Source organism: Erpetoichthys calabaricus, chromosome 15 (genome assembly GCF_900747795.2).
Source record: "Erpetoichthys calabaricus chromosome 15, fErpCal1.3, whole genome shotgun sequence".
Taxonomy (NCBI): domain Eukaryota; kingdom Metazoa; phylum Chordata; class Cladistia; order Polypteriformes; family Polypteridae; genus Erpetoichthys; species Erpetoichthys calabaricus.
The window spans coordinates 12,551,480-12,571,985 of NC_041408.2; the positions used below are offsets into that span (position 1 = coordinate 12,551,480).

Below are 20,506 nucleotides of genomic sequence, written 5' to 3' on the forward strand. Positions count from 1 at the left end.
GGACTTTTTGCACCAACATCCTGGTATTTCAGCTCTCAACACCTCGCTTTTCCCTCCATGAGGTTTTTTTTCCACTTGGCTGACTTTGCCGGCTCTCATTGTCTCCATTTCTTTGACCTGCCAACCTTCCTCAGATCCTGTAATTGAACACTCTGAACGGGAGATTTTTGCAGTTTCTTCCAGGTGGAATAGCGCAGCTGTTATTCCTTCTTGTCGGGCTTTCAATCCCCTTCCGACGTACAGTCGTCATCGAGCATAATGTCAAATTTTCAAACCCACTTCACACCATGTAGAGTCACGAGGGCAGCGAAGAGCCCCGGACAGAACACCACAGGACAGTTTTACTGTCGGGAATTTGCTTATCCTGACAGTCTTTGGGAATACAGAGACATAGAGAGAAAGAGAGAACCTTATTTAGCTCCAGGGGAAAACTTTTTACAGAAGCTCATTACATAAATAAATAAATAAATAAATAACTATGCACACACACTTTGGTCTGAACAAAGAAGGTATAAAGGACCCCCAGTTGCATTTCTTCACACATCAACTGAAAAATTCCTTGGCTGACAGTCCTCAGTGTTGGTGTCAGAGAGAGGATGTGCAGCGTTGTTCATAATGGCACTCAGTTTGCTACCTCCTGGTGGTCCCGAGTGCGTCCCATAACTGATCAGGCCTCTTTAGATACATAGATATATATCAAACATTTTTTGTCCCCAATGGGAAATTTGACTTTTTACAGAATCTCTTTGAATGAATAAATACATAAATAGGTAGATAAGTAAGTAACTAAATAAAAATATACACACACACACACACTTTGGTCTCAAAGAGACACCAGAATGACTATAAGGCAAGAACATTAAAAAGAAAACTTTGGACCTGGTTGTCCCAGTCCCTGTGAGGTGCTATACACAGGGCCGGCACCACCATTAACGTGAATTAGGCACTTGCCTAGGGTGCAGATCATGTTGGGGGGGGGGGGGGGGGGTGGCACACAGGTTAGTTATCCAACAGTCGCTTGGCACACTAATAAGCTTGGCCTAGGGTGCAAAATAACCTTTCATTGGCTCTGGATATGCAGGCATATTGCTGTTGGTATTGAATGAGCCCTTCAACACACTTCTGCCGAATAAGTCATTGGCTGAAAGTCCTCCGTGTCAGTTTCAGTAAGGGAATGTGCAGCGTTGTTCATAATGGCACTCAGTTTTGTTTTCATTCTCTCCTTTGCTCTAAGACCTGCTTCAGTTTCAGTTGGGTATAAAATTGGACTTACATTTTATTGTTTACATGCCATTCTGTGTTTTGGTTGAATAGTCTGCCCCACTCATAAGTATTGATGACTTACCATATACTTTTTTTTTGGATTAATTTTCCACCGCTTATCCACAGCTGGGTCGTGGGGCCGAAAATCTTAGCAGTGAGGCCCATATGTCCCTTTCCCCAGCCACATTTGCCAACTCATACTGTGCATTCCCAAGGCGTTCCCAGGCCATCTGAGAGATGTAATCCTCCTGGTGAACCCTGGGTCTTCCCTGAGGTCTCCTCCTAGCTGGTTGTGCCCATAAAACCTCCACAGGGAGGTGTCTGTATCAGATGCTTGAACCACCTCGATTGGCTCCTTTTGATGCTAAGGGTCAGCAGCTCTACTCTGTGCCTCTCGCAGATGCCTGTGCTTCTCATCCTTCCCCTAAGGGTGAGATATTTATTTATTTTTTTGCAGCATGATGTTTTATCCACTAGATGGCAGCAGATCACTGTTTCTGAGTGCTGCTTGGACTAGTGAAGAATACAGCTTAACCTGAGAGACACTCGGGCTTAACCATCTTTACACAAAATTCCGAGCCTGAGAGATTCTTGAAGCTAACAAGCAGAAGTTTTATAACGACTTGCTGTTTAGTGAGTGCCCACTTTTTGATGAGTTACAGTGCATCCTCCACAATTTTCTCTGATTTCCCCCTCTGCTTCACAGTTTAAAATTACAAATCAAACAATTCAGACATAGAGATTAAACTTTACTTATTTAAAGAGCATCTGTAAAAATGCCAAATTTCCACCTGGGGACGAATAAAGCTCAATCTATAATATAGTGCCTTTCATATGTATCTGTCTGTCTATCAATAATATAGTGCCTTTCATATTTTTTGTCTAATATAGAGCCTTTCATATTTTTTGTCTAATATAGAGCCTTTCATATGTATCTGTCTATCTATAATATTGTGCCTGTCATATTTATTTGTCTAATATAGTGCCTTTCATATGTATCTGTCTATCTGTAATATAGTGCCTGTCATATTTATCTGTATAATATAGTGCCTTTCATATGTATCTGTCTATCTGTAATATAGTGCCTTTCATATTTATCTGTATAATATAGTGCCTTTCATATGTATTTATGTCTATAATATAGTGCCTTTCATATTTATCTGTATAATATAGTGCCTTTCATATGTATTTATCTCTCTATAATATAGTGCCTTTCATATTTATTTATCTGTCTATAATATAGTGCCTTTCGTATTTATTTATCTGTCTATTTATAATATAGTGCCTTTCATATGTATTTATTGGTCTATAATATAGTGCCTTTCATATGTATCTGTCTATTTATCTGTAATATAGTGCCTCATATTTATCTGTATAATATAGTGCCTTTCATATGTATTTATCTCTCTATAATATAGTGCCTTTCATATTTATTTATCTGTCTATAATATAGTGCCTTTCATATTTATTTATGTCTATTTATAATATAGTGCCTTTCATATGTATTTGTCTGTCTATCTATAATATAGTGTATTTCATATTTACCTATAAATAATATTGTGCCTTTCATATTTGTCTCTGTCTAATATCCATCCATCCATCCATTTTCCAACCCGCTGAATCCGAATACAGGGTCACGGGGGTCTGCTGGAGCCAATCCCAGCCAACACAGGGCACAAGGCAGGAAACAATCCTGGGCAGGGTGCCAACCCACCGCAGTCTGTCTAATATAGTGCCTTTCATATTTGTCTGTCTGTTTATCTATAATATAGTGCCTTTCATATGTATCTGTCTAATATAGTGCCTTTCATATTTGTCTGTCTGTTTATCTATCTATCTGTATATATATATATAATGAAAGAATTAACAGAATGGAACCAGGCAGCCACTGACCTTCAGCAGGGACAAAGATGGGGAGGTGAGGGGCCGAGACCGCCGTGCGTTTGTGAAACGCGGTATTCAGACACCTGTAAGGAAGGCAGAGCAAGAGACTGTACAGTCTTATTAAGAAAAGATATGTAACATGGCATGCAAAGTATAGCAGTTTTATTTATTTCTTTTGGTTTTTAATTATTTCTTTTTAACCAACAATCCTGGTTTTTCTTTCTTTATGAACTGTAACAGATTATTCAAACTGGGTTTTACAGATTATTCTTATTTTTTTTTTATTATTTCTACTAAACATCACAAAGGTAACCACTGTTTGTTGTATTTTTTTTTCCCTCTTTTGCTTCCTTTACAATTGGTTGTGCTTAGTTGCCTTTTGAATTTTATTTTTTGTTTTGTTTTAAAGACACCGTAATACAGTTAAGTGACTGTCAGGTATTGGTGACATACCATTCATCGAGTAATTAATTAATTACACAGAGCTGAATAGATAATTGGACTTGTACATATTTACATCAGCTGGAATGTATTTCCATACTAGTCGATTAAATCAAGTACATAGAGCAACATGATTCACATGAGATCAAATACCTTTAATATGTTATCACTATTTTAGTAAGCGTTTTGAAAGAAATGCACAACAGCACAGGTTGTCTCACTTAATGCTTAACAGTACTATCATTTTGTTTAAATCACATCTAGCACTTACCTATAGCCAATCCAGAAAACAGGAGACAAAAAAGTTACAAGCATTGAGAACAATCTACTATATGCACTTATTCGTCTGCTAATGCATTAGTGGAGAGTAAGATATATTGGTATATATTTTCTTTTTTTTTTTTTTTTTTTTTTTTTTGAAATAGCAAGTTTACAGTATACAGTCTTTGTTCTAGGCAATAGCAAAAAATCCATGCTTCACATAAAAAAGGCATCCACAACATTAAGAAAAATGTACAATTTATGAAACAGTACAATAAATATTAGTATTATAGAATTGTCGCTGTACACAAAAGCAATTTAATTTCACTCATAGAAAAATATGTTTTAGTGCAACCTCACATATATTGATACTATTTGAACTTCACATCATTCAGACCCAAGTGTCCAAAAAAGAAGGGAAATTACATTTATTACAAAGCAGATACACAAACTCTAAATATTTACAAATTTCCTGCTTAATATGCTTATAAGAATATAAGCAAAAGTAAAGAAAAGGCACAAAACATCTGTACATTTAAAAGTACCAGACTGGACAATAAAATAAGTCCATAAGCAATTTTGGTCAGGCTCATGTATAAGTCAACTTTTTTCTGTGTTTTGTTTTTATTTATTTATTTTTTTGTAATAAGAAAGAAAAATGTAAAATAGCAAACCAGGTTATCAAAGGCATGCTATACTTTTTAAAACTCTAAGGAAACTATAACAAAAAAATGGTTTGTTTTAAAGACCTCTTTTGTTAAATTTTTGACACTTCCATTTTGTATCAATGTAGTTCGCCTTTTTCCAAAACCTCTCTTGCTGGATCTCTTGTGCTTGTTGGCAATTCCCTCGAGCCGAGCTGCCCTGAAAGTCTGTCCTCCGCACTTCGGCTGTAAAATGTGGAATGACCTAATGCCGTTTTTGCCACACTGAGGTTGTCTTTGTCGACGTGCGCGTCCGATTGGGTGGCTGAAGCGCAGGCCGCCTCGTGACTGGCCTCGGGTCCACTAAAGTGCTGAATGCCAAGCGGTGCACTTTCCAAGGGCTTCTGAGGAAGGTCGGAAGCCTTTGCGGGCTCGTCCCTTCCCGACAGGGCTCCATCTTCCGCAGCGATTCGAAGCGACGCGATCGCCTTTGTACAAGTCTGTAGGATTTCTTCTTGTTTTTCCTTCTCCATGATTTCAGCCATTTCCTCTTTTGTCTTCGGGCTCTTTTCTTTCTGGGACGAGCTCAAAGAACTTGGGGAAATCCTTGACACTGTTATCTGAGAGGAAGCTGCTTTTACCTGATGACTCGCGGGGTAATCCGAGGCCTTCATGCTGCAGTCCATCATGGGATACGACACTTCACTGGTGCTGGACTCCTCGGATGTACTCTTTTGCAAAGGCAGCCTGGAGGAATGAGCTAAGCCGGTCACAGAAGCAGGAACTGAGTGAACCATCTGAATGCCACCGATAGGAATCATGGGGAACGGGGCCCGGATTTGCTGCTGTGAATGTAAGGGGAGATGACTGAAGAGATAGCCTTGGTGGTTTCCCGTGGGCAGGGATGAATGAGCAGGTTCATGGCCATTAGGATACTCTCCAGAATAACACAACGGTGGGACAGAATCCTTCCTTTGCTCCTAAAATTAAGAAAAAGGGAAAGTTAAAATCATACTTGTTGATTTTGTACAAACGTTGGAACGTTTTTCTTCACACTGAGAACCACAGACACAGAATTGTGCTGGGGAGAGTGGCGGGGAGTGGGAGGTCAAGAAATAAAATTGTGCATGAAAAGGCATCTGAAGCAGAAACTCTGACGACTGTTAAGAAGAACCTGGATAGGATATTGGGACACCTTAGCTATTGGCTAAATACATGGGCTTGATGGACTAAATGGACTCCACTCGTTTGTTATCTATCTGTCTATCAAGTGCATTGAAGACTAAAGCCAGGAAGCACTTCTTTATGCAAAGCAGTGTGGGAACAAATGACGAAACGTGGAGTTGAAGAAAAAAAACCTTGACAACCTTCAAGGAAAATCTGGATGAGATATTAGGGACAACTTGGCTATTAGCTAAACAAACGGGGGACAAACGGACTGAATGGTCTCCACTCATCTATCTAGAGGACAATACAGACAACCAAGGAGTGTGTCTGGGTGCTGAATTGTACTTATAACTGTGACTGTGGATGAAGTGTGGGAAATTCTTACAAGGAAGAGTTTCAAATGAATAAAAATCCTCTTCTTTATGGAAAATGTGTGTCCAAGCCTGTATGTTGGGTGATTAGGGAGCTGCAGTACCCTGTCGATATCTATCTATCTATCTATCTATCTATCTATCTATCTATCTATCTATCTATCTATCTATCTATCTATCTATCTATCTATCTATCTATCTATCTAGTTAAAGATGAAACCAGGAAGCACTTCTTTGCACAATGGATTGGGGGACTCTGGAATAAACTACCAAGACAAGGAGTTGAAGAAGAAACCTTGACAACCTTTAAGAAGAATCTGGATGAGATACTGGAACAGCTTAGCTATTAGATAAACAAATGGGCTTGATAGACTGAATTGTCTCCACTTGTCCGTCTGTCTGTCTATCACGTCCATCCATCCATTTTCCAACCCGCTGAATCCGAACACAGGGTCACGGGGGTCTGCTGGAGCCAATCCCAGCCAACACAGGGCACAAGGCAGGAACCAGTCCCGGGCAGGGTGCCAACCCACCGCAGTGTCTATCACATTTGCAACTGAAACCAGGAAGCACTCCTTTATGCAAAGCATTGTGAAACTTCGGAACAAACCATGAAACATGGAGTTGAAGAAACCCTGACAACCTTTAAGAAGGATCAGGATGAGACACTGGGACAGACTTAGCTATTAGCTAAACAAACAGAGGACAAATGGAATGAATGGTCTCCTCTCATCTATCTATACGACAATACAGACAGCCAAGGAATGACAGAGTGACTGGGTGCTGAATTGTACTTACAACTGTGACTGTGGTTGATGTGTGGGAAACTCTTACAAGGAAAAGTTTCAAATGAATACAAATCCTCTTCTTTGTGGCAAACTTGTGTCCATGCCTGTGTGTCGGGGGAGCTGCAGTGCCCCGCTGAGGTCGCTCTGTCAGTCTATCTATCTAGTATCCTGAAGACTGAAACCAGGAAGCACTTCTTTACACAAAGAGTTGTGGGACACTGGAATAAACTACCAAGACAAGGAGTTGAAGAAGAAACCCTGACTACCTTTAAGAAGGATCTGGATTAGATACTAGGACAGATTAGCTAACAAATGGGCAACAAATGGACTGAATGGTCTCCTCTCATCTATCTATAACACAACACAGACAACCATGGGATGACAGAGTGTCTGGGTGCTGAATTATACTTACAACCGTGACTGTGGCTGAAGTGTGGGAAACTCTTACAAGGAAGAGTTTCAAATGAACAAAAATCCTCTTTGTGGCAAACTTGTGTCCAAGCCTGTGTGTTGGGTGTTTGGGGAGCTGCAGTGCTCCGTTGAGGTCACTGTGTCTGTCTGTCAGTCTGTCTACCTAGTATACTGAAGACTGAAACCAGGAAGCACTTCTTTACACAAAGAGTTGGTGGGAATCTGGAACAAACTACCAAGATATGGAGTTGAAGAAGAAACCCTAACAACCTTTAAGAAGGATCTGGATGAGATATTAGGAGAGCTTAGCTATTAGCTGAACAAAGGGGTGACAAATGGACTAAATGAAGATTCTCTGGCCTGATTAAACCAAGATTAGCCTCATGTCTGAAGGAAACCAGGTCCCGCTCATCAAATGTACAATACCATTCCATCGGTGAAACATGGTGGTATGGCATCATGCTGTAGGGTTGTTTTTCAGTGGCAGGGACTGGGAGACTGGTCAAGTTTTGGAGCTGAAGGGAGCAAAATCCAGAAATATCTTTAATGAAAATCTGCTCAGAGCACTATAAAAATCAGACTGGGCTGAAAGTTCACCTTCCAACGGGACAATAAGACAAAAGTGGCTTGGGGACAACTTTGGGAATGTCCATGAGTGGTCTGGCCAGAGTCCAAACCTGAACTCAATTAAAGATCTCTGGAGAGCCCTGATAATAGCTGTGCACCGACAATCTTCTTCAAACCTGACAGAGGAGGACGGCAGGTATAAAAAGCTGTCTGTGTCAGAACCATGGAGACTCCAGACTGGCATCGCTTCCACTGAATGCTGAGTAAAAGATCTCAATATGTGTGATATTAAAGTCTTTTATTTTTAATAAATTGGCAAGAATTTTTGAGTTTTGTTTAACGAGGGCAAAAATTAATTTCAACTGCATAAGGCCCTGCAACATAACAAAATGTGGAGGCGAAAAAAAAACGAAGGGGTCGGGACACTTTCTAAATCCACAGTAGGCTGGCACTATTACTGTTTGTTGCAAAATTTGTTACGCTATTACATAGCTTTTTTGTTCATTTAGCACATTGGATATGTGCTAATTTAAAGGAATGAACCAACAATGATATACTTCCATCCATCCATTTTCCAACCCGCTGAATCCGAACACAGGGTCACGGGGGTCTGCTGGAGCCAATCCCAGCCAACACAGGGCACAAGGCAGGAACCAATCCCGGGCAGGGTGCCAACCCACCGCAGGACACACACAAACACACCCACACACCAAGCACACACTAGGGCCAATTTAGAATCGCCAGTCCACCTAACCAGCATGTCTATGGACTGCGGGAGGAAACCCACGCAGACACGGGGAGAACATGCAAACTCCATGCAGGGAGGACCTGGGAAGTGAACCCAGGTCCCCAGGTCACCCAACTGCGAGGCAGCAGCGCTACCCACTGCGCCACCATGCCGCCCATGATATACTTTATTTACTATTTCCCCATGTTTGTAGTGATAGTGACGAAAATTTTTTTAATCTCATGTTTTTATGGAGAACGGAAATAACGTTTCTGACACAACTGACTTCAATAATTCAAGTCATTTCATTGTGTTACACGATGACAAAGTGCTTGAACTTGAATAGCGAAAAAACAGCAATTAATATGAAAACGTTCATGAGAAATTCTCAGTTGCGTATATCATATGTCAGAAATCTAGTCAGAGCAGAGCCGGTCAATCCATTAGGCGACATAGGTGGACAGCTAAGGTGCCGTCATCTGAAGGAAGCCATTTATGAAAGTTAAGGAGCACACACTCCTGATACCGAAGGGGGGGCGCCCCCTCTCCCATCCACAGGTCGTTGAAGCCTAATAATACAGGCTTACCCACTATGGACAACGAGGGGGAAACGTCCATTAAGCGCCTAGGGACTTCAACCAGCACTGAGTTGTAGGCTTACAACGCCCCAAACAAATACACTGTGGCTAAAACCTCATTCAATAAACTGCCCCCACGTAATCCTCTCGTGAACGGCTGCAAAATCGAAAACTATCTTCTGAATTATGGAGCGAATGCACCCCCCAAATACACACCCCTTAGAAATCGTGCTGTTCTCCTACTAGAAGTACTGAGAAGAACTCACACACACAGATACTTGGCAGCTGAACGGATACTCTCGGTTTGCGGTGATGCCCACTGAACGTATCACGGTTTACAGTTACAGACTGGCATGGTGGGAAAAGCAGCAGAATAAATGACTTTATTTACAATCTGAAATGGCACTGAGAAGCTGCTCCACAACTTATTTTTTCCAATATGCTTTCAGTTTTGCAAAATATGTTAATTGCACCACAGTAGTGGGCATTTAAAAAAAAAAAAAAAAAACAAGTTGCAAGGAATGATTCCTGCTAAAAGGTTTCTATTGGAAAATTGGATGTGGTTGAAAGGTATTTTCCAGCTCATTTTACATAATTATACTTCTTGGAAAGCAGAATTTAACGAGACTCTTTAAGTAGTAACTTTCAAGCCACATACGCAGTAAAAAGTAGAAGGCCCAGCTTCTTTCCCGGGGGGCTAATCGAAGAACTCAACAGGCAGCCATCTGTATGTCACCAAAATGGCACACGAGGAGACTGCAAAACCCCAAGAGTTGTCAACATTTCAGAGCTGCGGGGCTTTTGGTATTTCACCGCCATTACCTCGTATTTCAGTCACTCTGTATATCATCCTGCCTTGTTACCTTATGGTATTTTGGGCTGGAGTCTCTATTTGTGTTCTAAAGAAGATTTAGCAGTTGGTTAATGTGAAATGTAATATAACATAAAATTCTTCAACCTGTTTAATATAACTTATATTTGGGGCCAGGATAGGTGGTTTGGGGCACCACCTATCCTGGCAACATCCAGTTCATGGCAGAAACCAAACCTGTGTGGTGTGCCAGTCCATTAATAAGCTCACTCGTAATCGCAATCCGCCAACGTGAAATCATCAAATAACCCTAACCCGAGGGTATGTGGAATCACCACATGGATAAATTCAAATCATGGATGCCGAATCTGTGAAATATGGTATGAGAACCACTGATTTATTAACTTCCTTCCTGTGCATGCAGTGCAAAGTCAAATCAACGGCACCCAAGGATTTTCCGGAGAGACACACATGAAGAAGTCGAGTCCGACATCAAACAAAAAACACTTCTTAAAATCTTAGCAAAAGCGCCCACGCTTTTATTTTACGAGTGATGTATGAGACACTTATTTTTTACTTTTTAGTACACTTTTTAACTTAATATAAGCGTGGGTTTTAAAAAGTATTATATATATATATATATATACAGTCGACCCTTGATATACGACCAGCCTGACATGCGAACAACTTGGTTTACGACCAAAATTTTTGTTTTGAATTACGACCAACATCTTGCGTTACGACCCGAATGCAGTCACGTGTATCCGCTTGTGCGATTGTGAACAAACAGCCGAGAGCGTTTGTCAGCGTCAGTCGGAGCCCAGATACATGTGTTTGTGGACATAATTTCGGTCAGTGCAGTGATTTATATAATTTTTTTCGATAATTGCTAAGGAAGGAAGAGAAGGTAACGAAGGTAAAGAAAGCGATCACAATCGAAACGAAGAAGGAAATTGTGCGGAAATATGAGAGCGACATTTGTGTCACTGATCTCGCTAATATGTACAGCATGTCGAAATCCACCATCTCGACAATTTTACAAAGAAAAGATTTGTATAAGGAGGCTCCTTCCAAACAATAACCACCTTCCATTTCATTCTCCTCCTCCTCCCTTCCTGCAGCCCAAAGATGTCAAATTAAATGGTGAGTACAGTATGAAATTGTTGTTTCTGGTAGGCTAGGCACTTTTTATAACTTTTTGGTTAGTACATTAGAAAAATTATTGGTGTTTTGGTAAATTATGCACATTATACAACCCTTTTTTATTATGAAAAGGTTAAGTAAGTGTTGCTGTGGGAGGTTCGGAACGCATTATGGGTATTTCCATTCTTATGGGAAAAATAGTCTTGACTTACAACCAACTTGAGTTACAGCCAGCGCTCGCGAACAAATCGAGTTCGTAAGTCAAGAGTCCACTGTATATAATATTGTGAGCTGCGAAGCTAATCGTACCCCCAAAAAGACACAGACGCCCCTGGGGAAAAACCCTAGGAAACATAGACAGACTACTCTGTCGCGTAATCTGCCTCCCGCGTGGTACTCCGCTTTGTCAAAAAGCCTGTACGGGCTTCTCTCAGTTGCCTAAAACTGATTTCTTGCTTCTCCTTACCCCTCTCCCAGACATTCTCTCCTCCTGGGGAAACTGTCATCTCTGAATTGTCATGGAGGAGCACGTTTAAACTTTTGAAAAGAGACAAATGTTTGTTTGCAGTGTTTTGAATAAAGTTCCTTTCTTTTCTACAACCTCCTGTGTCTCTGTGCAAATCTGTGACCCAAGCGTGACAATATTTATTATTTTCAACTTTTTAGTCTGGGGTTTGTTTTAGTATAATTTTGTAATCAATATTTTAACACTTCGTTTAATATCTCTCTCTGTTACTACCGCCATCTACTGGTGAAATTGTGAACTATTCCTCATATGAAAATTTAATTTCTTAATTAACATGGATTTATTGATCAATTAGTGAAACTAATTACTGATTCGTGTATTGTCATCAGAAATGAGTTAGTGTGCAAAATTTCAAGTCATTTGGACAATAGGAAGTGGGTTAAATATCGATTACAAGATTTGTACCAGACAACAAACAGGTCAAGTTAAAAGAAATGTGGTAATAATAATAAAATATGACCACAAGGCTGCAACTTATGAATACGTGAAAAAAGTGAAGGGGTCTGAAGACTTTCTGAACCCACTGTATGCATTTTACATTTTCTTTTTCCGCACTGCCCCCAGAATAAAAAATAAGAACAGAGTTTATCCGAAAAGGAAAAAACGAGCCTTACCAAGTCCAGCTCAAACTGCGTCCTGAGCCTCTGCCCCAGTGGCACCAATTCAGATGATAGATTAGGCCCAGCAGGCCAAGAGCTGCTCTGGTGATGAAAGCCCCTCCGGGGTGATGCTGCTCGTATCATGCCTCTGTGTCTGCTCCGGGGTGACATCTCTCGCCTGCTGGAAATGTCTTTGCCTGAAGACACCACCTTTGCTAAGGACACTGGTGATAAATGCCTTCTTGGAGAAAAGTCTCTTCTGGGTGAAACCTCCCTCTTGAATGAAATATCCCTCTTTGGTGAAAGGTGCCTCAAAGGAGAAGCCTCTCGACGTGGCGACAAGTGGCCTCGGGGGGAAACATCTCGCCTGGGTGACAAGTACCTTCTCAGAGTGGGTGATGGTTCCCTATACGGTGAGGAATCACAGCCTGGAGAGGAAAGCCTCGAGGGTGACAGATCTCGAGAGGAGGAACTGTTTTCCGGAGAGAACAGGTAGTCCTCGTCCATCGAGGTTGGCACATCTAACCTGTGCTTATATGGCTCACTGAATGTCCTCTGGAAAAGTCTCTGGTATTCTGTCATTTGGGAATCCTCTCGGGTATCGCTGGGTGCCATGAGCTGTGTTATCTGAATACTTGGTAGGGTTACTAAATAGCTGATGACGGAAGGCTTACTAGAGGAGCCCAGAATTTCGGACGTGTTCTGCGTGGGGGATGCAGCAGTTACTGGCAAAGAGGGAAATCTGCATGGCTGAGGGCTTGTGCTTCTGGATCGAGTCTTTGGTGTTGAATCACCCTCATAGTCCTCATCATCCTCTTCATCGTCGTCATTTTCATCCCCCTCTTCTTCAGCTCCATCCGAGTCTTCGGCATCAGAGAACTGGTGATCTGTAATAACTTCAGATACTTCCACCTTTTCAGATTCTCTTTGGGTATCATCTAGAGAAACAAAATGGAGAAGGTTATGTCTGACATTTGTACATCCAAATACGTACTCGATGTATACTTAAAAGAAAAGGTCTAAAGGGGTACAGAAACTCAATGACCAGATATATACGATATAGCATTCATTCATCTAGAGCAGGTGTTGCCAAGTCCAGTCCTGGAGGACCACCAGTGGCTGCAGGTTTTCATTCTAACCCTTTTCTTAATTAGTGACCTGTTTTTGCTGCTAATTAACTTCTTTGGAATTCATTTTTTAATTGACTTGTTCTTGAAGAGTCAGACCCCTTAATTGATTCTTTTTCCTTAATTAGCAGCCAAACAATAATGAGATACATAATGAGCCAAAACAACTGGTGTCCGTCATACAATATCTGAAAATAAAGAAAGGTGAAGGTCTTGGGAATGTCGATCTGCTCAGGGGGGTATTTTCCGTACGTCACTTAAATCATCCGAGATCAGATGCCTCATCTTGGATGAGTTAATGCCGGTAAAACTCATCCGGGATAAGTCGGTTTTTCAAACGCAGCCGTGTAGTAGATTAGCGGAGCTGGATCTAATCATCCGAGATGAATGCGCGCACCCACGCTGATTGAAAAGCCCATATATATTGAGTCTAGAAAACGTGATCAGCAAGTCTTTGATAGGCTGTGTGATGGATGGCCGGAGAAAGTTTCCGGCCCTCACCCCCAGGCCGCCAGGAGGAGCTCTCCCAACAGCATGGACGTGCCCCGAATTCCAGCAGGGCCTCATGGACTTTGTAGTTTCTATGCACAGCCCTGCTGGATACCTTGGGGACCACTGGGAGTCGCTGTAGGGAGGCTTGTGGACTCTTACGTGCCCTATAACCCGGAAGTGTGTCATGATCACATGATAAGAAGAAACGACGTACTTTCGGGTTGAAGAAAAGGAATTTAACCTGGCCCGGAAGTAATAAGGACTTGTGGGTTATGGAACAGGAACACCTCAGGGGGTATAAAAGGACCCTGGGAAAGCCCAGACATTGAGCTGAGCTGGGAGGTAGGGTGGCAAAGTGTCTGGGAGAGGAGGAGTGATTATTATAGTGAGAGAATTGATTTATATGAGTAGTGTGGAGTGGAGGGTGCTTTGTGCATGTAATTATTTAAAATAAAGAAGTCTTGGACTTTTACCTGGTGTCTGGAGTGGTACCTGAGGGGTCAAGAGGTCGATAAGAGCCTCTACGGCTATAGCTGTAACAAAATGACGAAAGAACGGGCGCATTTTTTTTTTCACACAAGCGGAGCAGGACCGTTTTATTCGAAGGACATGAAGAATTTCAAGATTTAATATGCACAAGGGGTAACACTGCAAAAGCACCCCAAACCAGAAAAGACGGCTGGCAAAAAGTGGCCGACAAATTAAATGCTAAGTAGTGTGCATTGTACTTACTGAAAGCAGCGTTTCATTTCCTATGTGTCAGAATAATCATTATTTAATATGTCATAATTCTAGATCAAACGTGAGCACAAGGAGAACACGGGAACAGGTTAAAGTGAAGTACAAGAATATACTTCAAACTGTTAAATATTGGTACATAACTATTTAAAGAATTGTTGACATAAAGAATCATATATAATGTAAAGAACATTAATTTTAAAGCTAATAAGAAGGCAGACAAGCAAAAAACAGGTGGAGGTCCACACGGTCCAGACCTAACCCCTGCAGAAGAGTTGGCTCTCCAGCAAAATGCCCATCGCCCTGTTTCTGAGGGCATTCCACGGGGAAGCTCCTCCTCAGAACCAGTGGCAGGATGCAGTGGTCACTTCATTTCAGGTAATGGATGGTCATTGCATATATTTGTCCTCCATGTGTGCCATAGGTATGTTCCATATAGCCCTCTTTTTTTCTTGGGTCAGTTGCAGGGAATGTCATATCCCTATTATCTGTGTCTGACCAACGAGATATTGACGAAGGTCAAATATTTGATGAAGACACTGTGTCTGATTATTCATCAGGAGGAGAGGTACATTTTCCAAATAATGTTTGATCAAACTCCACTCTGATCAGTCCCATGTGCCCCAATCACATCTGGGTAATGAGAATGTTAGGCTGATTGTGAGATTCTTTATGGAACTGTGGGTGTTTTTGCCTGTGTATTACCTACCTGCAATGGCATGAAACACCTCTTCTATTGTCTGCACATGCAGGTGTCCAGGAAACACAATGAAAACCCAAAGGAAATATTTCAGAGCCAAACAGACTTTACGAATTGCCTGGCAAACTGCACTTTTAGATAGATCTTCCGCATCGCCTACAGTATATAAAAAAAGTGCCGCTTACAAAAAAGCTCAAAGCACTGCATACTGTCTGTGTGGTTGTGAGAGCCCGACTTTGCCAAGTTTGACTTTGAATATAAGGTCCTAATAAATTTTTCAGGTACAATATTCCCCCTCGGCTAAAGCGGTATCTTTTGAAAAGAATTTCTTCCGGGAGTAATAAAGGATCTTGCCGATCGCGCAAATCCCTCTCTATATGAAATTCTCTTCTTATAATTTGCATACCGATATCAATTGGTTGCTCATTCATGAACGGTGAAGTCATGACTGAATGAATTCCATGCACGGACACTGATTAAGTCCATCCATCCATCCATTTTCCAACCCGCTGAATCCGAACACAGGGTCACGGGGGTCTGCTGGAGCCAATCCCAGCCAACACAGGGCACAAGGCAGGAACCAATCCCGGGCAGGGTGCCAACCCACTACAGGACACACACAAACACACCCACACACTAGGGCCAATTTAGAATCGCCAATCCACCTAACCAGCATGTCTTTGGACTGTGGGAGGAAACCCATGCAGACACGGGGAGAACATGAAAACTCCACGCAGGGAGGAACCCGGGTCCCCAGGTCTCCCAACTGCGAGGCAGCAGCGCTACCCACTGCGCCACCGTGCCGCCCCACTGATTAAGTGTGTGAGCTAATCCTTGTTTACATCGAACAAACCTGCTCCGAGCAGGTCTGAGGATTTGGATGTGCTGCTATGACAACAATTCCAGCAAGAGTTTCGAAAAACCGACAGATCCAGGATCAGGCCAAATCGTCAACAATTACATCCAGCTAAACGACTAATCCATGTCCGAAAAATACCCCCCTGGTCCACAAAACATTTTAACAGAAAAGAGAAAATCAGCAATTTCAGAAATGTCTGCTAATGCACCACGAGAGCAGCAACAAGCCATGGAATTAAAGAACGAGTTTATTTAACAACAAGAATCGGCTCCTAGTTAAGTAACTGGTTGGAGTTTGAGACCCTGACTTAGCTGGTCTTCTGTTGGCTCACTCACGTCACATTTCATTTCTGTTTGGGTGCCATATACAGTAAGGAAAGAAATGAAGCAAATCAGAGGAACAAAGAAGAAATTCAGGGGAACAAATCTTAAAAAAGCAATTCAATTAAAATGAATTCACAAGAAGTTAATTAGCAGCACAAACAGGGCACTCATTAAAAAAAAAGAAAAGGGTTAGAATGAAAACCTGCAGCCAAGGTGGTCCTCCAGGACCGGACTTGGCGACCCCTGATCTAGAGCAGCAGCAATCTCTGCGTCTGTTAGAGACAGTTAATTCCGGCCCTCACCCCCAGGCCGCCAGGAGGAGCTCTCCCAACAGCATGGACGTGCCCCGAATTCCAGCAGGGCCTCATGGCCCTGGTGTGTAATAAACTGGTGTTTGGAATTAAAAGCGGAGGTTATGGCCGACCACACCAGAAACCCAATATACCATCTGGAGGAGCCAAACCCTGAAGGTGCTAGTTGGTGGAAGGTCCAGCTTCACTGTAATTAACACTCGTTTCTATTTGGGGTAACAACTTATTTTTAGTATACGTGTGTTTTGAACACGAACTGCAACATTCTCTTGAATTTGTCACTCTAATTATATGGGTCTACCATGCCTTCATAATGAATTATTTTTATAATGTACAAATCTTTTAGAATGTATTACTATTTACCAGAAGGAGTAATTTTGCAGGTCTTGCGTTTTTAAGTACAGGCAGTCCCCAGGTTACGTACGAGACAGGGACTATAGGTTTGTTCTTAAGCTGAATTTGTATGTAAGTCGGAACAGGTACATTATTTTAATAAATGCTATTGTTGACCGACTGTAACCAAGTGCTCTGTGACCTTGTTATTATTTCTACTTTATTTTCCATGGTGATGGTTTTTCTCTTCTTTACTGTATGATCAGATTTGTGTTTCAGAGACATTGTTGAAGGGTGAAGACAAAAGGTTAAGATGACACAGCACTGTACACGCTCTCACAGCAGGAAGGCACGTCTGGCGTACTGAACGAGAGACAACTTCCTGCTATGTAGGCTTGCTATTGAGAATGAATGGGGGCGGCGAGGGGCGATTCACCACCCGCCCACCACACAGTCAACTCCACTTTCATACCGTATGCTGCTTGCAGCGTCTGCCCACTGAGTTACGAACAGGGTGCAGCCAAAGGCGAGTAGTGAATTGCCCACCACTGCCACCATTCAACAGGCAGCCACCTGAGGCACACTACAATGCTGCCACATGCCGCCCCGTTCACCCTCAATGGCCTCCGTTCAGCCACAACTGGGTCACCGCTTGCAGCATCACCAGCCGCCCACCGAGAACGAACAGGGCAACCATGTGTGGTGGGCAGGCAGTGAAACGCCCCCCTCTGTCCCATCTAGCCAGTCAGGAGCAGTAGCAGCAGCGGCGTGGTGGGCGGGCAGCAAACCGCCCCATCATTTCTCCATCCTGCATACGAGCGGTAGCTGTGGCCCCGGTGACTATGGACCCCGGGTCACCGCTTGCCACCCACTGAGAATGAATGGGGTGCATTCATCAACCGGAGCTGCCCGAGGGACACTACACGAGCAGCGAAATCGCCCCCCTCCAGCCTCAATCCAGCCACCGCTTGCAGCGTCCCCAGGCCGAAGATGACAGAGCGGCAGTTACTGAGGCGCCTGCGTCGCGTCCCCCAGACAGATGAAGGAGCAGCTGTGGCCCCGTTCGTTAGTCATATGTCAGATGTCCGTAACTTGGGGACTACCTGTAATTCATAGCCTTTTAAAAACTATATACACTACCAGCCAAAAGTTTTAGAACACCTAATTTTTCTCAAATTTTATGGAAATGCACACAGTTTAATGTCCTAATGTTTTGTGAAATAAAGGCAGAGAGCAAATAAACTTCTTCTTTTGGCTGCTCCCGTTAGTGGTTGCCACAGCGGATCATCTTCTTCCATATCTTCCTGTCCTTGTCATCTTTCTCTGTCACCCCCATCACCTGCATGTCCTTTCTCACCACATCCATAAATCTTCTCTTAGGCCTTCCTCTTCTCCTCTTGCCTGGCAGCTCTATCCTTAGCACCCTTCTCTCAATTTACCCCTCATCTCTCCTCTGCACATGTCCAAACCAACACAATCTCACCTCTCTGACTTTGTCTCCCAACTGTCCAACCTGAGCTGACCCTCTAATGTCCTCATTTCTAATCCTGTCCATCCTCGTCACACCCAATGCAAATCTTAGCATCTTTAACTCTGCTAAGGCAGAGAGCAAATAAACAGTGGGAAATAAAAAAAATAATAAATCAAGGAATCATTAAGTGTATAAAATTGTATTCAAATTTTGGATTCATCAAAGCAGCCCCCTTGTGCTGATCTATAACTGCGGTAACCCTCTGGATTCAGAAATGCGCCATTTTTGTCTAAATCTTTCTAATATTTTTTCCGCCACCATCTTTGTTTTCCCCGATGTTGATGTTGTTATTGCTCTGATCGGATAAAAGGTCATCACCACGCACTTAAGAGGCTGTCCGAGTTTGCGGATAAATCAAAAGAAATCCCCGGGCATGGTTGCTGGTATTCTGTATTAGCGTTATAGGCCCATTTTGTAGTTTGGTGTAAGTGAAAGATCGAACAGGTTCTCTGTATCTTTTTCCCTTCTGGTCACCTCCATTATTTTTAGTTTGCCCTTCCTACATCTTTGGCAAACATAACATTTGCACCATTTAAATGTTTTAAGTGGTGAAAATCTCTACAGTTTCCGTAAATCTGCAAGTTATTTGGTTTATGTAGCCTCCCATTTGAATTTAGGTGTGGATTAAACAAAACCAGGAACTGCACAAGCCTGAACATATGCATCTAATCTAGTAATGAATAATTTATAAGGAGGCAAAATGTTATTTTGTGATACAGCTTGGGACAGAGGCCTAATATTCCTTGGTTATTATGGGTCCAGGCTCGGCCCCCACAATCAAAGTGTTTCTGTCCTTAATATTTTATTGTAAGCCTGCCTATGTATACAAACATGAATTTCGTATATTATTGCCACTCCCAATGAAGCATAATAGGTAAACCACAATGTTTAGAAAACGGTCCAACCATCTGTGAAAGCCTTGAAATCTCGTTCATACGTTTCCAATTTTAAACAAAAAGGTCAAACCATAATATCTCTGGCTTTCATTATGCTAATTTGTCCTCAAAAACCACACGCTTACTGTTTGCCCTGTGAAGCATCTGTCCCAGTTCAAATATGTCTGTGTTTAACCTGCCCAGTAACGTATTCTTACCGGCTTCATCGGCGTCCACATCGTCTACGGATGTCACGGACACTCCTAACTCGAGGCATTTTTTCATATGGGCTTTTGACTTCATATGTTTAGTTAGGTTTCCTAAAATGTAAAATAAAAAGAGAGAAATAATTATTGATTTCTATTATATGCTTTACTCTTATGCTTTAAAATTTCTAGAATCTAAAAAAGACAGAATTATTTATTAATTATTTTTTTCCCCGTGCACTGACTCATTCTGAAATAATTTCAGCGAGGTTGTTTAATAAATGACAGTCCTCCCCCGAAAATCGAAAAGAAAGAAATCCTAACAGGTCTATTGTAGTCCTCCGCATAATAAGCATTTTATGACTCTAATTACAACTCCTCGAAGTCTGACAACTAGAAAAAGGGCTGCATGGCTCTTAGCGTTCAAGATACATTGACATCGATTGTGGGGGGGGGGAAATAACTTCACCGGAAAAAAAAATCATTTCTATATCCCCTTTGTGTAATTATTATTTATTAGATCATATATATATATATATATATATACACAGTGCATCCGGAAAGTATTCACAGCGCATCACTTTTTCCACATTTTGTTATGTTACAGCCTTATTCCAAAATGGATTAAATTCATTTTTTTCCTCAGAATTCTACACACAACACCCCATAATGACAACGTGAAAAAAGTTTACTTGAGATTTTTGCAAATTTATTAAAAATAAAAAAACTGAGAAATCCCATGTACATAAGTATTCACAGCCTTTGCCATGAAGTTCGAAATTGAGCTGAGGTGCATCCTGACTCCCCTGATCATCCTTGAGATGTTTCTG

At 41.9% G+C, this 20,506-nt stretch overlaps 1 protein-coding gene across 1 annotated transcript in view; it reads right to left on the reverse strand.

Moving 5' to 3' along the window:
• Positions 1 to 3,975: 3,975 nt before the first annotated feature.
• hivep2a (HIVEP zinc finger 2a) overlaps positions 3,976 to 20,506 on the reverse strand; it is a 220,718-nt gene continuing 204,187 nt past the window's right edge. The window contains exons 6-8 of the mRNA XM_028792422.2: positions 19,689 to 19,790; positions 12,197 to 13,119; positions 3,976 to 5,473 (exon numbers count right to left, since the gene is read on the reverse strand). Of these exons, the coding sequence (XP_028648255.1) occupies positions 4,634 to 5,473; positions 12,197 to 13,119; positions 19,689 to 19,790 (1,865 nt within the window). The 3' untranslated portion in view covers positions 3,976 to 4,633. The remainder of the gene's footprint in view (positions 5,474 to 12,196; positions 13,120 to 19,688; positions 19,791 to 20,506) is intronic.